General features: G+C 38.1%; 1 protein-coding gene across 1 annotated transcript in view; it reads right to left on the bottom strand.

Annotated features, from left to right (window-relative positions):
• The window catches only part of POF1B (POF1B actin binding protein), a 64,308-nt gene extending 51,731 nt beyond the window's left edge, over positions 1–12,577 (bottom strand). The window contains exon 1 of the mRNA XM_054566593.1: positions 12,351–12,577. Within this exon, the coding sequence (XP_054422568.1) occupies positions 12,351–12,569 (219 nt within the window). The 5' untranslated portion in view covers positions 12,570–12,577. The remainder of the gene's footprint in view (positions 1–12,350) is intronic.
• Between the last annotated feature and the right edge of the window lie 1,708 nt (positions 12,578–14,285).

Here is a 14,285-nt window from a genome sequence, read left to right as displayed (position 1 = left end):
AATCTCAACTAAAGACTACTGCCCTTATATTCTTTCAAGCTGGCTCATAATTATGCTTTATCTGGTCTACTTCTGCTTTAGTTTCAAAGAATAGGCTCTGATGTTTAAAAAACAGTCCATAAAACTGACAGTATGATTTTAATAATGAGTAGATAAAAGTCATTCTATTGATTATCTTGGCATTCTTTATTTTTTTCTCAAATGAGCAAAGATGCATGACTTTATTAGTGTGCAGAGAATTGATAGCATTACCTAATCTCTTCATACATTACTATAATTTACAACCAATTGATACAACTCCAGGATATATTCCCACAATGACACAAGTATTGTTTTTTCTCTTCAGAACAAGGAGGCTATTAAACGGATACTCGTATGGAAGTACAGTTCTAATGTCAATGTAACATGCTGTTCTTAAAACAGGACTATGTATTTACTTGAACCGCCAAATATACAGCACACTGCGGTTTTTCTTTTGCTTTTCCTTTGGTTCAACTTGTACCATTTTCATTCTCCCTCTCCCTGTTAAATCAAGAGCAATAATGCGAGCTTAATGTTACAAGGAAGCCTTTGGATATGTTCTCAGATGTCTGTTGGTGGCTGGGGAAAAGTGCTGGACATATGCAGATAATTAAAGATAGCAGACCAAACAGGTACGGGTTCCTCAGGTGAGGAAAATGGTTACAAATACAAGCAAGATCAGGTGGGTTTGGCCCCCAGATACAGGAGGAGCGTGTTCCGAGAGATCGGGGGGAAGGGGGTGTTTTCAGTTACGCAATAGTACGTGAACACATTCTAACATAAAATTTTATACAGATCTTCCCCCATGAAGTTCAAGACATTCCCTTAACTATCCTCCCTCCATGCAAATCCCTTACCCAGAAGTAACCATCATTGTCAGATGTATCTTTACATAAGCATATACGTATAAATAATACTATTGGTTGCCTTTATTATTCTGCATTATTTCTTGTTTTATAGATTAGATATATGTCTTAATTCATGATTTTAAATTAACACAAAATGCTCCATAATGTCTGTTTGATACCTTATTTATCAAAGTCTAGATCGTTTCGGGGTCTTCTCTGCCCCTGCCATGAGCATTCTGGTGCAATGTGAGGATTACTCTGAAATCCCACAAAGAAGTGGCATCGCTGAGGCACTTCTGTGTGTGCTATTGGTTTTAACAGATATGACTCAATTCAATTCCCAAATGTCTACATCAATACACACCCACCAGGAGGGAATAAGACTATTCATGTCTGGAGGGTGCGTTTCTGCAAACTTTTACCCTTTTTGGGCCAGAGCTACTGACATTAGGATCACTTCGAGAAGGCGGGACCCGGCACCTGGTAGACATTCTATGGACAGCAGCTCTTCCCACCCCGCTTTAACTAGCTCTGATCTCAGGGCATCATCAAATTAAACAGAATGAAACTCACTAGCCGAGTGGACTAGCTTTTAGGATAAAAGAATGTACTAAGAAGTTTTATAAACTTGCAGAAATAAACACAGGTAGGACCACACACACACACACACACAAAACACACATATCTGTACCTATATCCATATCTATATCTACCTCTATATCACACCTTTAGGACATTTATTTATTGTAGTATAGGCATGGTTACTTTATTCAGATGCCAAGATAGTAAATATGTAAAAGGCAAATTAGTGCATTTGCACAAAGACTAGTCTGCTTCTAAAATAAAACATACGAACTTCTTATATTTAGAGAGCTGCTACATTCATCCCATAGATTATAATTTACTTTATTATGTTGAGTCTTCATTATTATAATTCATACAGGCAAATGTGGCTCACAACCCTCAAAAAAAAAAAAAGGAAAAATGGGGTAGCTACAAAAATTGAAATATTAAGGTGGTAGCTTAATATGTACTAAAGACATTATACATATAATGTTGATCACGGTAAACAGAAATCATATTTGGCTGATTATAAGATGGGGGAAAAAAAAGATCTGAATGTAAAGTTTATTAATCCCAGAAATACTTGCTAAAGATAACTCTCTTCCTTGGAAGTCTACAGAGTTGGGTGAGACAGTCTGAGTAAATGTCCAAAAGGAACATTATCTTGACAACGGAAGGTACCTCAGTGGTATCCAGTTATAGGCAGGATGGCAGGAAGTCATCCACAAATAAGGAAAAATGTTTGTGAATGGAGAGGTCTTAGTTTTAAAGCCACCTCAGGAAGGAAGGTCTAAATCGGCATCTTTTGTTCTTATGCCCTTTGTGCCACGGCCCATTCCTTATAACAAAATAATTACAAGCTGGGGGAGGGGCGATGGTGATTATGATAAAGTTGTAAAAAGAAACCTGGCCATTGAGTCAGAAGCCCTGGGTTCATGTCACCTTCCTGAGCTCCAATTTCCTCCTTTGACGAATAAGATGTGGGTGTGGGTTAGTGTGAATTAGGGAATCTTGAACTCTCCTTTCTATTTCTAACATCCTGTGAAGATGGAGATCATCCCCAACGTATTTTTTCAGAGACAAAACAATTTCAAACCCTATAAACTTGTTGGTCTTGTTTTCTTTTGATGATGATGATAAGGAACACCTATTAAAAGCTTTCTATGCCAAGTCTGTTACACAGATTAGCTTCACATTCCAAACAACCCCATGGGGAAGATACTGCTGTACCCCCAGTTCACATATGAATAAACTTAGTCAAAGATGGGTTAACTAGATGGAGATCACACAGTTAATACTAAAGTGTTGGGGCTGAAACTCAGGTAAAATGACCTCAGACCTCATGCAGCATATAGAGCATATATCATTCCATTTTCTGCTTTTCCAGCTGTGGGCCATAATCCCACTGTTAAATTTGATTTATCCTTATAATAGGAGGCTAGATATCTGTTGTTTTTATTATTTACTGTCAAAGGCAACCTTTGGGTGCCTGAAAACCAGAGATCCACCCGGAAGTGACTGTGAGAGAGAATGGCTCTGATGAAATAATTTAAATTTCTACAAATCCAATAGATTTTTTTCTAAGCTGCATAATAGATTTATAGAGTGTACTCTGAAGCTTCTCAAGTAAAAACAATTAATTTTCATTTAATACTTATATCACGTAAGCCCTTCAGTTTTGCAGGAAAACCCTACTTTTTCTGATAAAATATTCAGTGTATGTTATTTATTCCTACAGCCCAGATTTGCTAAACAGGTAAGTACTGTCTTGTTGGCAGCTCTCTTTAGGCAGAGGTATGGCGAAAATAATTTTGTTTATAATGATGTGGGCTCAGGCTTGGAATAAAGTCCAAGTCTTCTCTTCCCACACTGCCTAAAGTAATGATTTCCAACTTGGGAAAAGTTGTAGTAGCCCTCTTCCTCTTCTTCCTCTTTCTCTTTTGATAAACTAAATATGGCTAATTCTAAGATCAGAGTGGATTAAAAATCAGTCTACACTGGAGAAATAAGGGAAAGCAGAAGCCGGAGAGGTGTTATTGTCTTTTAGGTAGAAAGAAAACCTTAAAAACTTGGGACATACTCTAAATGCCAGGATTATTTCAGTGTAAGACCTTGAAAATCAGAACAGAAACTATTTTTGTCCTCTAATATATTTTTGATACTTTCCACTCTGATAATAGAACATTAGAATGGAAAAAGATACAGTGAGGATAATCATCAAATGATTTGCTGAAACCAAAAAATACAAACTTGTTTAAACTGAAAATATTTTAGTATCTAAGGTTAATCAAGTGAGATAGCTGATACAGTAGAAATATCAAGAGCTGGTTCCTAAACACAGGTTATTCATTAACTAGCTGCTCTGACTTGAAAAAGTTATTTTGAGCTATTTGAGCCTTGATTACTTTATTTGTCCAAGACAAATCATATACAATGCATACTTTTATTTGTACACTGCACAATTTGTACAATGGCCATAATAATAATTTTTCTATTTAACATTTGGAGTCGTAGTGAGTAAATAATATGTGTAAAAGAATTGTGAAAAATCAAACATACCATCTATTACTATGAGGCATTCTTTTTATTGGATTAGTTATATGTGCAAAAAGTTATTTGTTCAATATTTTTTTACGTAATGCTATTGAAAGAGATATAAAAGAAATGTAAGGAACTTACTATGGAAGTTTCAAGGGCTAATAGACAGCTTCGGCCTGGGACAATTTGAGATTTCATCACAAGGTTACCATTGAGGAAAATCTTGAAAATTGGTATGGTTGCAGCAGATCTAGACGGTGAGGCTAGGGGATAGGCTCACTTCAGGTGTAACATGAGCAAATGTGTAATTGTGGAAAATTGGCCACAACATATAACACCAAAATGGGATTTCCGGGATGTAAGTAAGTTCATAGAAGCCAGAGAGTAGAAAGTCAGAGTAAGAAATTTGTAGATAGTGTTTTTGAAGCTTGTGGGGCAGAAGAATATGAGATGTTTGATATGAGATAGGGGGTTTTAAGCAACTTTTCTAGAGAATTTTCTTAGATGTAACCAGATTTGTGAAGGCTTTCATTTTTTGATGGTTATTGCTTTTAATGTGTGTAGTCATGAATGTATTTACAAAAGCGTTTTCCTTTTACTGTACTTCAAACTAGTGTTCCCATGCTCATATGGGATAATAAGTAATGGCACCTGTATTTGTAAAGATTTGTGAAGATTTTTAAATAATTTTATGCAGGAACCTATGCATCCAAGCTGGAGCTTGTGTTAGAACAGAAATGGGTAAAATATCATGTTTAAGGACAAAGATATTTCCTTGGAAAGTTCTACATGTATTTTGGTGTGTGAACAGAGCCAGTCGTTTTTATGAGGGAATCTTGGGGCATACAAATAAACCAATTAGAGAATAACTAAGTAACATTCAATAAATAAAAACATTTCACCTAGACAGAATTTCAGCCACAGGGGAGGTAGAGGGACTGTCTTTATAAGCAAATTAATTAGCACCTTTAAGCTAATTTGAGTAGAAGAAGTACCACAGCAAATCCCAGGGAAATGATATAAGGACAGATAAGCATCATGAACCCTTTCACAACATTTGACATACTAAGTAATCACAAATATTCTCCCATAGGGAAAGCAGCATAAATGAAATATAAACAAGTCAAATCCAGATGCTTAATGAGACACAAGAACCAGAACAGAAAATTAATTGACATGAAATGGTTCCTTCTATTGAATATTTTATTCCGTTTTTTAAAGGGGCAATTCATGCACCACTATGCACTTTCAGTTCAAAAAGAGGGCAGAGAAGAGTGAAAGCCACAAACAATCCTAATCATATATTTTTATTAAAGCCAGTGCTGGCAGCCACATTCAGGCATTTTTGCAAGCCATAATCACAAAGACGGGGGAGTCGGGAGAGGGGGAGAAAAGGGAGACGACAGAGAGAGAGAATTTTCATTCTGTTCCCTAAAACGTTGATTTCGATTTGTGTAGAGTTTCGGGGGGAAAAAAAGAACAACAACAACAACAACTCAACCCTCAACAGTCCGTGACGGCTGGGAAGAAGGACAACAGAAATAACATACTACTGACTTGATATAAGTGCGTGTAGTTAAATGATGAAAAACGAGACCTGGGTTCAAAGGAGACACATCCAGGATGAATTTGGGAGTAGAGTCTTGCATTGAGAACATGGTTAAAAGACTCAGGGTTAGAGAAGATGTCTTGAGGAAGACGGCTTTCCAGATGGGTTTGGAGCACTAGGTGGAGTTCCACAGAAATGTGAGGGAAGGGGGAATGTTGCCGGAGCGGGGAATGCAGTGAGCAAAGTGGGGTGGGGTGGGAGGGACGCAAAATGCTCAGTTTATTTATGAAACTGAGGGCAGTACAGTGTGTCTGGAACGCAAGGTGGGAGGAAGTGGGTGGTGTGAGATAAGACTGTAAAAATAGGATGGGCCTGTCCTAAGGAGGCCCTTTAACATCAAGGCAAGGAGTTGGAACCTAACATTGGACCTTGATTAGGAAAGATTTTTAAAGGATTCTAAATGACGATTCAAATGCCATTTCATTGCTGAGATCTGAATTTCCACAGTAAGGTACAAGCCAATTTTATATCTTCATAATATTTCTATCCAAGTTCTGCCAAAGCATTTATGAGCTTTAAATAACTAAAAATTAATCAACTTATTACCCACGGATGGAGCCTTGTATATTTTTATACAAAAGAATCAATAAAATTTATGGGAAAATATATTTAAAAAAACCAATTCTGAAGAGCAACAAAAATATCTGCCTTCTTGGGAAATAACATAATATTTTAAAAGCATTGAAATGTTCATTTACATTATTTATTTATGGCCTGGCTCATGTCTCAAAAGATTTTAGGTGGTTCATAGTGGGAGCACATATAAGAAAATGTGCAGACCAGGAATACGCAGTATACCATGCGGGTTACAAGCACAGGCCTGGACCTAGGATTTCAATCTTCCCGGTCTGTGTTCCCAACCAGCACGGTATACTGTGTATGCCTGGCCTACACGTTTGACTCATGTATTATTATACACTCTCCAGTACCTGATTCCTATTTGCCCGTTAAAGCTAATCACGTAAATTGGCAGCACTTTGACTACACTTTTGTACCAGCATGGATTTCTTCGAATGGGATCTCTTAGAGGCACTCCCATACTTAAATGAGCAGCTCGAATATGTAGATCGGCCACGTCCAGTAGACCTCTGTGCAATTTTGTTTATCTGTACTGCCCAATGCGGTAGCGACTAACCATATGGGGCTGCTACACAGTCAGGGCCATGCTACCGAAGAACTGAATACATGTTTCAATGTATTGGATGTTAATTAATTTAAATGTAAATAGCCACATGCTACCCTATTGCAAGTGCAATTCAACAGACAACATAGGCAAGAGGCAGACAGCAAGCAAGCTTTCATGTTCAGTGTCACTACATTTTAAAAAGACAAAAGAAAAATACCACAGACCAAAAAAAGTCCGTTTCCAATATTGAGGTTCAAGTTCAAAGACGCTAAGAGCGTGAGAACTTCCAAATTACTCTTTCTAAAGGATATTTAGGTCAGTAAACATTATAAATACATTCCTGCTGTTCCAGCCTTTTGATCATATACCATGAGTTTTAGAAAATTGCTTTAATGCTTTTCCTCATTATTCTTTCTTAGCTAGTGGGGCCCTCATAGGCTTTCCAAGCATACTCTTTCCAGTGTGAAAGGAACTCTTACTTTATAGTTTACTCATTGAGTTTATTAACTTACGTGGTCTGTGCCGCTAGGGGTTTTGTGGGCTATTTTTTTAAAAATAAATTAATAATACCAATGGAAAGAATTATTTAGTGCCAGTCACTCTGCTGGACACCTTCACATGTTACATTACGCAATACTCACTACCACCCTGAAGAAAGGTGTTATTGTCCTCACTTTACACACGAGGACACCGAGGTCCTGACAGGTCAAGTCATGTATTCTGGGTAATGCATCATTAACCCTTACTGTGTTTCAGGGCACCGTGCTGTGTGTTTTCCGCCCTACATGACTGCATTTGCCTCTAATAACAGTCCTATGAATTAGGTACATGACTCCATATTACAGACGAGGCAACTGCTGCATAGAGCTAGCAAAGCCATCACACCAGGAATTAAAGCCAAGAGGGTTAAAACCGAAGCCACTACCCCAGCCAGTTTCATAGTTTGGTGCTGCTAAATCCATCACTACACAATCATTCGCAGCCCTACACAGACACATGGAGACACATACCACACAGGCTCTGTATTTTTTTCTGAATAGTATGGGAGATGCTTTTGTTCGAACCTTTCAAAGCCAGTGACGTGGTTAAACACCTGCCTTAGGTTATTGTGGAGACGTTGTTTTGAACCTTGTATAAGGATAACTGTGTAACTTATAGTGATCTCTCTTTAGATGAAACAAACACTTCCTTAATTAAAATCTGTGATTCTGTTCTCATATAAAGAAAGCAATAGAAAATACTAGAATGTACTAGTAATAGATTTCCTTCCCCTCATCTCTTCCCTCCAACACCAATTCTCACTTAAGAGACTCATTTCAGGATACTTTTCCTTCTTTCCCTACAGGAAACTAGGAGAGCAAAATAAAATATACCGTCTCTTTGTAGTGCATGTTTTTTGTCTTTAAAAAATATATATGTTCCCCTGGGAGTCAAAAAAGTATCCTTATTGAAATAGCTGCTGGTATGAAGAAAAAGTTACCTCAAGGAGACTTGTTTAGAAAGGTTTTCATTTTTAAATGGGGCTTAAGAGCATGGCAGTTCTCCCAGTTGTTTTACCATGAATCATCAAGAAAAGAAAGTTGGCCAAACAACATGTATGCATATATGCATAGCCCATGGACACAGACAACAATGTGGTGAAAGCTGGCGGGGCGAGGGGGGGGGGTGCGGGGGGAGGGCCGGGTGGCGGAGGATGAAGTGGAGGGGGAGCCATCTGCAATAGTGTCAACAATAAAAAAGGAAAAAAAGTTTGGATCAGGACAGTTAAAGGACAAGTTCATCCCCCTCCCCCTTGCCCCACCCCCATCACCTTGGCGCGCGCGCGCACCACACACACACACTGACAGCTTGTGTGTAAATGCCATTGACGGAAAACAGGCTCAGGGATTTATCAGACCTCCCTCAAACAAGAGACGAAGACAGTTGGCATGAACAATTTCACCCAGCAATTAGTTGCACTCCCAATTCTATACCTCCATTTATTTGTAGGCGCTAAAGGGATGATCAAGGCTGAAAATGTGTGCCTCTTTATCCTATGACCTCATTCCTTTTTCAGGCAACCTACTTCCCTGAACAATCATTCACTTTAGTGACCACACCTTTGAGCAAATCACACCCTTGAACAACAATTTACCGAAGCACCACATCCCTCCCCACAGAACAGGTACATTTTCCGATAGTGTACAGAAATCCAAGCACAGTAAGGGAGCTATCCGTCATCTTTGATCTTTGTAACAAAAGAAAAAGGAAGAAAACAATGTAACAAAGGTAAGTCCATGCTGGATAATTACTGAGATCAGAGGCCGTGTATAAACACCCATTTTCCCCTGGACTGCTTCTTTGAGATGAATTTAATTGCAAGTTTCCAATTCAAAAGAATGGTAACACATACAACGCATACATGGAGGTTCTTTCATCAAAACTTCTTGTAGTCAATAAAATAATCAATGGCCCAACCACAAAATAATATTTAAAAATGAAATATAGACATTTCAGACAGACTACGTGCTATGCATTGGTCCTCAATGTAGCCTCTCCCTAGAGAGGCAAATGGTATTTATCCAGATAATCACCGTGCTTCCTACATAATAGGCACTTGATACATATTCAATGACTAAGTGGTATTAAAAAATTAATTTGATCTATTTCTCATGCCACAGAGCTCCTCTGAACACATGGAAAATACATTGAACTTCATGAAAAGCTAAATTAATGGGATGGAAAAATACATGTCCAGAGAGTAATTCACATCAATACTGTTCATTTAAGTTTTTTAAAAAGTTGAGCCATGAAGTATTTTTAATTTTTTTTGTTTTATATAGTTTCGAGAACTACATTTATTCACAGTACTGCACTCAGTTGTAAAATGCATCCATGACCTTGAGTACACCTGTGTTTGATTTTACCTGTTCACATGAATAAACCTAGTAATTGTAATTCTACCATCGATTTAGACAATTTCACCAGCAACTGCTTTCTCTATTGAATTTTCTCTGAGGAATGCTCTATCAGTCAGGCAAAATAATAACCAAGAGAATAATAAAGTTTATGTGATCAATTAGAAACCAGAAAGCAAGCCACATTAGATCTGGAGAAATGGAAGATATGTTTACATCTGTAAACACCATTTTAGTGCACAAGAAGGCAATAGAGGAAAAACATACACTAAGAAGCCAGATATAGAAAATACTAAAGTGCTGCAAAAAGCATTTGGTTAAATCTAAAATTAAATACATAAGCTAAAATTAACATTCAGGAAGCAAAGCAGAGTGGCGTCAATTTCGGTTTCCCAAAGGGAACATATTTTACTACTGGCAATTGTATATTTGTAAAAATCTTATGAATTCTCTGAATGTCATCCAAACACCAAAATGCTAAAAACAATTTAAAAATTTAATTGAATTCAGATGACCGGCCATTTTCCTAGGTGCCATGGTCACAAATTCTGGCATCAGAATGATTGGTACAAACCAACACAAAATGTCCCTGAAACATAGCACACCAGAAAAACAAACAAAAGAATTTTGAATACTATTTACTGCTTGCTTGTGCTTGGCATGGTACAAACAAAGCCATCGTCACATCTCACCCAGCCACATCTTAACCATTTTGTTAGCATGAAGGTGCTTGCCGATCAAACCTAGGTCCTACTTTACACAAGGCAATCCCACAAGACATGGGAAGAATGGAAAACAAAACAGAATATTTTCCTAGTCACATTCTTTGTGGCAGCTGTCAAAATTTCTTGAATGCCCTTTGATCTCTAGCTCAATTTGAACTGTTGTAGTCCAATTTTCTCTCTTCTTGTTTCACTAGGGGAATGAAGCTACTTCTTGTTTTATTCTACTGAATACCTAGAATCTTGCCTCGTTGGTTTTCACCAAACCCTTCTCTTTCTTTTCAATTACAAATAACTTCAGACTTCACAACATCCTCCATTCTAGTCTCTTATCCTACTGCCTGTAGCCATGCTTTCGGTTTCTCGGGTTCTCTATGGAGAGCTACATATTCCGATAAAGATAGTCTTGCAAGGATGACTTAGACAAATACCAGGTAGAAAGAAGGACAGGCTTGTAAAAAGCTCAGCCAGCTCGGTCTTGGGATTATTAAAAAGGTCAGCTGAACTAAGGAGCATACAGTAAAACGCAGTCCTAAAAGTCGTTCTGTGGTCAATATTTATGAGTTGCCGAATTTCAGCTTTTCAATTTTTATCTATTCATCTTTCTTTTTCTAGAAAGTGGACAAGAAAAGAGGTTAACCGTTTAAATGACTATGACAGGTAAGGTGGTTTGAGCAATCATGATAATGGCAACTGTTGTTTTTGAACTTCTCATTGTTTTGGGGCTACAAACAAACGTCCATGACACCCACCTCATTGTTCATTAGCATCTCATTTGCATTATTATCACTTATACAAATTAGTATTTTTAACCTTTATCATTTTCTTCCCCTTGACTTCAATACAGGTGGAGTTTTTCTCAATTAAGAAATTACTAACAGCAAATCATGGATTTTTCTTCATGTTTTTCCCAAAAATTAAGGTAAGGATGAAAGAAAAGATTGTGGCCTTTGTAGATGTTGGGTTCTCTATATTTTTTAAATTCTTTAAAAATAGTTTTAGTCTATATTTGAGAAATGTTGCTGTATATCCTCCTTTAAATTGAAGTTAATTCACATTAGTGCAGATTGGTATCATAATGCAACATAGGATAATGTTCCAATGTTTGTATTTTTTTTCTCTTTTTTTGAGCTCTTTACAATAGAAATTGTATCTTGAAAACATAATTTCAGTTTGGACAGAAGTTCCCAGAAAGTTTCAAGACATGAAAATTTAATGTAAAGAGAGTTTAAGAATGAAAACATAGAGCTGTTAATTTTATATAATCTCACAATGTTCCTGTATAGTCATTGGCATGATTACTAGCACAGACACTTATGCTAAAATAACTCCTTTAAAGACAAAGTTATTTCATTTTAAAGGGTGTCTTAGAGTTCCACCCTTTTTAGCTTTCATATAAGCAACTGCTTACCTCTTGATTTCCTTAATCCTATATCCACTCTTTCAATATTCTTTAACCAGTACTCATAAATTATTCACCTTATTTATATAAGAGCCAATGTGTCATTTTCAGAAAATGAAACACATACGGCAATTCAAACAGGGATTTATGCCTGTCATTTACCCTAGAAAAACATACTATTTGCCGAACACAAATATTTGTTCATCACTCTATACATGTCATTGTCTCTAAGCCATCATATTTGATACAAAAAGAATTATGACTTTCTGAAACGAAGTGAATCCGTGAGACCTGATTCTACAAAAATTATTGTATTCAAGGTGAGGATTGCTTTGTGGTAGGGGCAAAAGTTGACCTCAGATCCGATATTCCAGTCAAATTCACTAAAAATGAGCCAGCCTATGCTCTAGTAGGTTATATGAAAACCATTGGAACTGGAAACAACCAAGCACAGGCACTAGCAAATGAAAGCACAGCCAAGAGGTGAAACTTAGGTTCCTGTACATCGCCAATATAGCCGTGTTCCACCGAGAGAGAACATCCTTTGTAACAGAGACCGAGAAGCAGAAAGAAAAGAAATCGGGTTCAAAGCTTCCTCTCTCCACCAGCTGTCTTTGCGGTACCTGGGAACAGTCGCTCCACACCAAATTTTGGTAGGAGGATGATGTTTTGAGAGGGGAGAGCACTTCCCGTGAGCCGATAGGGTCCAAGGCCTGAACCACCTTATTCATGGGCCCGCTGTAGGTCCTCACTCGCTCATACACTAGATTTTTCTCTGGAAGCTGCTGAGTCCCACAGCTGCTGCTGCTACCCGCCTCATTCCAATAGCTCGAACTCATCATCTTCTCGGTGGTCAGTAAGGCGCTCTCCAGATGCTCTCCCTACGGGAACAAACAGAGACAGAGAGGGAGACAGAAAGAGGTCATGAAAGGAACGGCTAGAAAGACAGACAGGCCGGCGCACGTACAAGACTTTTATCAACCACCTCTGTCTCTAGTGGTGCCAGGAAGGAATGATATTTACCTGAGCAGCAGCAGCAGGAGCAGGTCTGGCAGCTGTAGTGGAGGCAGCAAAGTATTTGAACAGGAATGGAAAGCGGAGCCACCCTGTGAGATTGCTCCAGGAAATGGTACTGACACGCCTCTGAGGGGTGGATTCACCAGACAGGTTTACCTGCCAGGAGGGGCCCCGCACTGCCTCGGAGGTAGCTGCCAGGCTCCCCAGTAGGGAAGGGAACCTGGAAGGAGCGGAAATGGGGACTTTTAGGGCCCAAGCCGGAGCGTCCAAGTCCGCGGGCTTGGAAATTCACTCTGAACAGAAATAGGCAGACAAAGACATGCTCGTACCAGAAGTTATTAGAGAACAAAAAGTTACAGGAGTGACACAGAAGTGGTTTTGACCAGGTGCTTTTGAAACTTAAAAAGGCATGACTATGATCCTTCCAGAGTCGCAGACCGAGATCAGGTATTAGCTTAGGGACACACTGATTCACAGATAAATTTACATTTTTTGGCAAGACCCAACTGATAATTGTAGTTCGGGGGGCATTATTATGGGGTCTCCTTCTGGCCACTTTCTCTAATTTATGGAGAAATTTAGCTAATTTATCTTGCTTCAAGCCTACTATGGATCTCTAACTTACATTGAAGTAGATTGGACAAAATAATTGAATAGCCATTCACACATGGAGATTGGCTTTTTTTTAAAAAATCTAACAATTCCTCAAATGCTTTGCATTTTAGCCTTTAGATTTATACTTTTGCATTTGTTTACAAGAGAAGGTACCTCTATTTTACTTGTGTCTTAGAAAACGCTCGGTTTGATGACCTGTTTTAATAGCTAGTTTGTTAAGGGTTCTGCAAGTCCTCACCTAATACAAGATTTAAATGTGCTCAGCACTGATATTTATTACTGCTTGAAATGACAATCATACTGCCGATTTACCCACCGGATCTTGCCTTGCAAGGTACTTCAGCACCACTGAACACTAGAGCACCCACTGAGGGTGTCTTCAGAAAAAGGGGTGTCTTTCTAGTGTTTAGATACACCATTGAATCTGCATTACCGTCAACATTGTAGAGAGAAGGCAAATATCTTCAAACTGGCTAGCCAGCTTTTATCTGCTGAGTAAACAAAAGGTAATGATTTACTACTTGTCACTTACTATGCCTCGGTTACTGTGCAAGGGACTTTACGTGGAGTATCTGTCATTGTTACAACCTTATGAGGTTTCAAAGGTGAGGAATTGAGGCACAGTCACAGAGAAGTTAAAAAATCTCCCCAAGTTAAACAATGAGTAAATGGTGGGTCTGAGATTTGAACATAGTGCAACTCATCTTAGAGTCTAAGCTCTTATCTACATTATACTGCTAGATAAATTTGAAAATCATATTCTGCATCTGGCCATATAATAAACCTTCTAGATGGAAAAATAAAAAAATAGTTTTAAACTACTAGCTTGTAAGTGACTTTAAAAACAATCTTTGGATATTTTACAGGGTAGAGGTGTCCAAAATGGTGAAAATTGACCTTAAAAACTCTTTAAAATAATTGGCTGT

This window comes from Pteronotus mesoamericanus, unplaced genomic scaffold, assembly GCF_021234165.1.
Source record: "Pteronotus mesoamericanus isolate MK-2021 breed Mesoamerican mustached bat unplaced genomic scaffold, CSHL_Meso_final contig_177, whole genome shotgun sequence".
NCBI lineage: Eukaryota > Metazoa > Chordata > Mammalia > Chiroptera > Mormoopidae > Pteronotus > Pteronotus mesoamericanus.
This window is presented reverse-complemented; position numbering and strand designations above follow the sequence as displayed.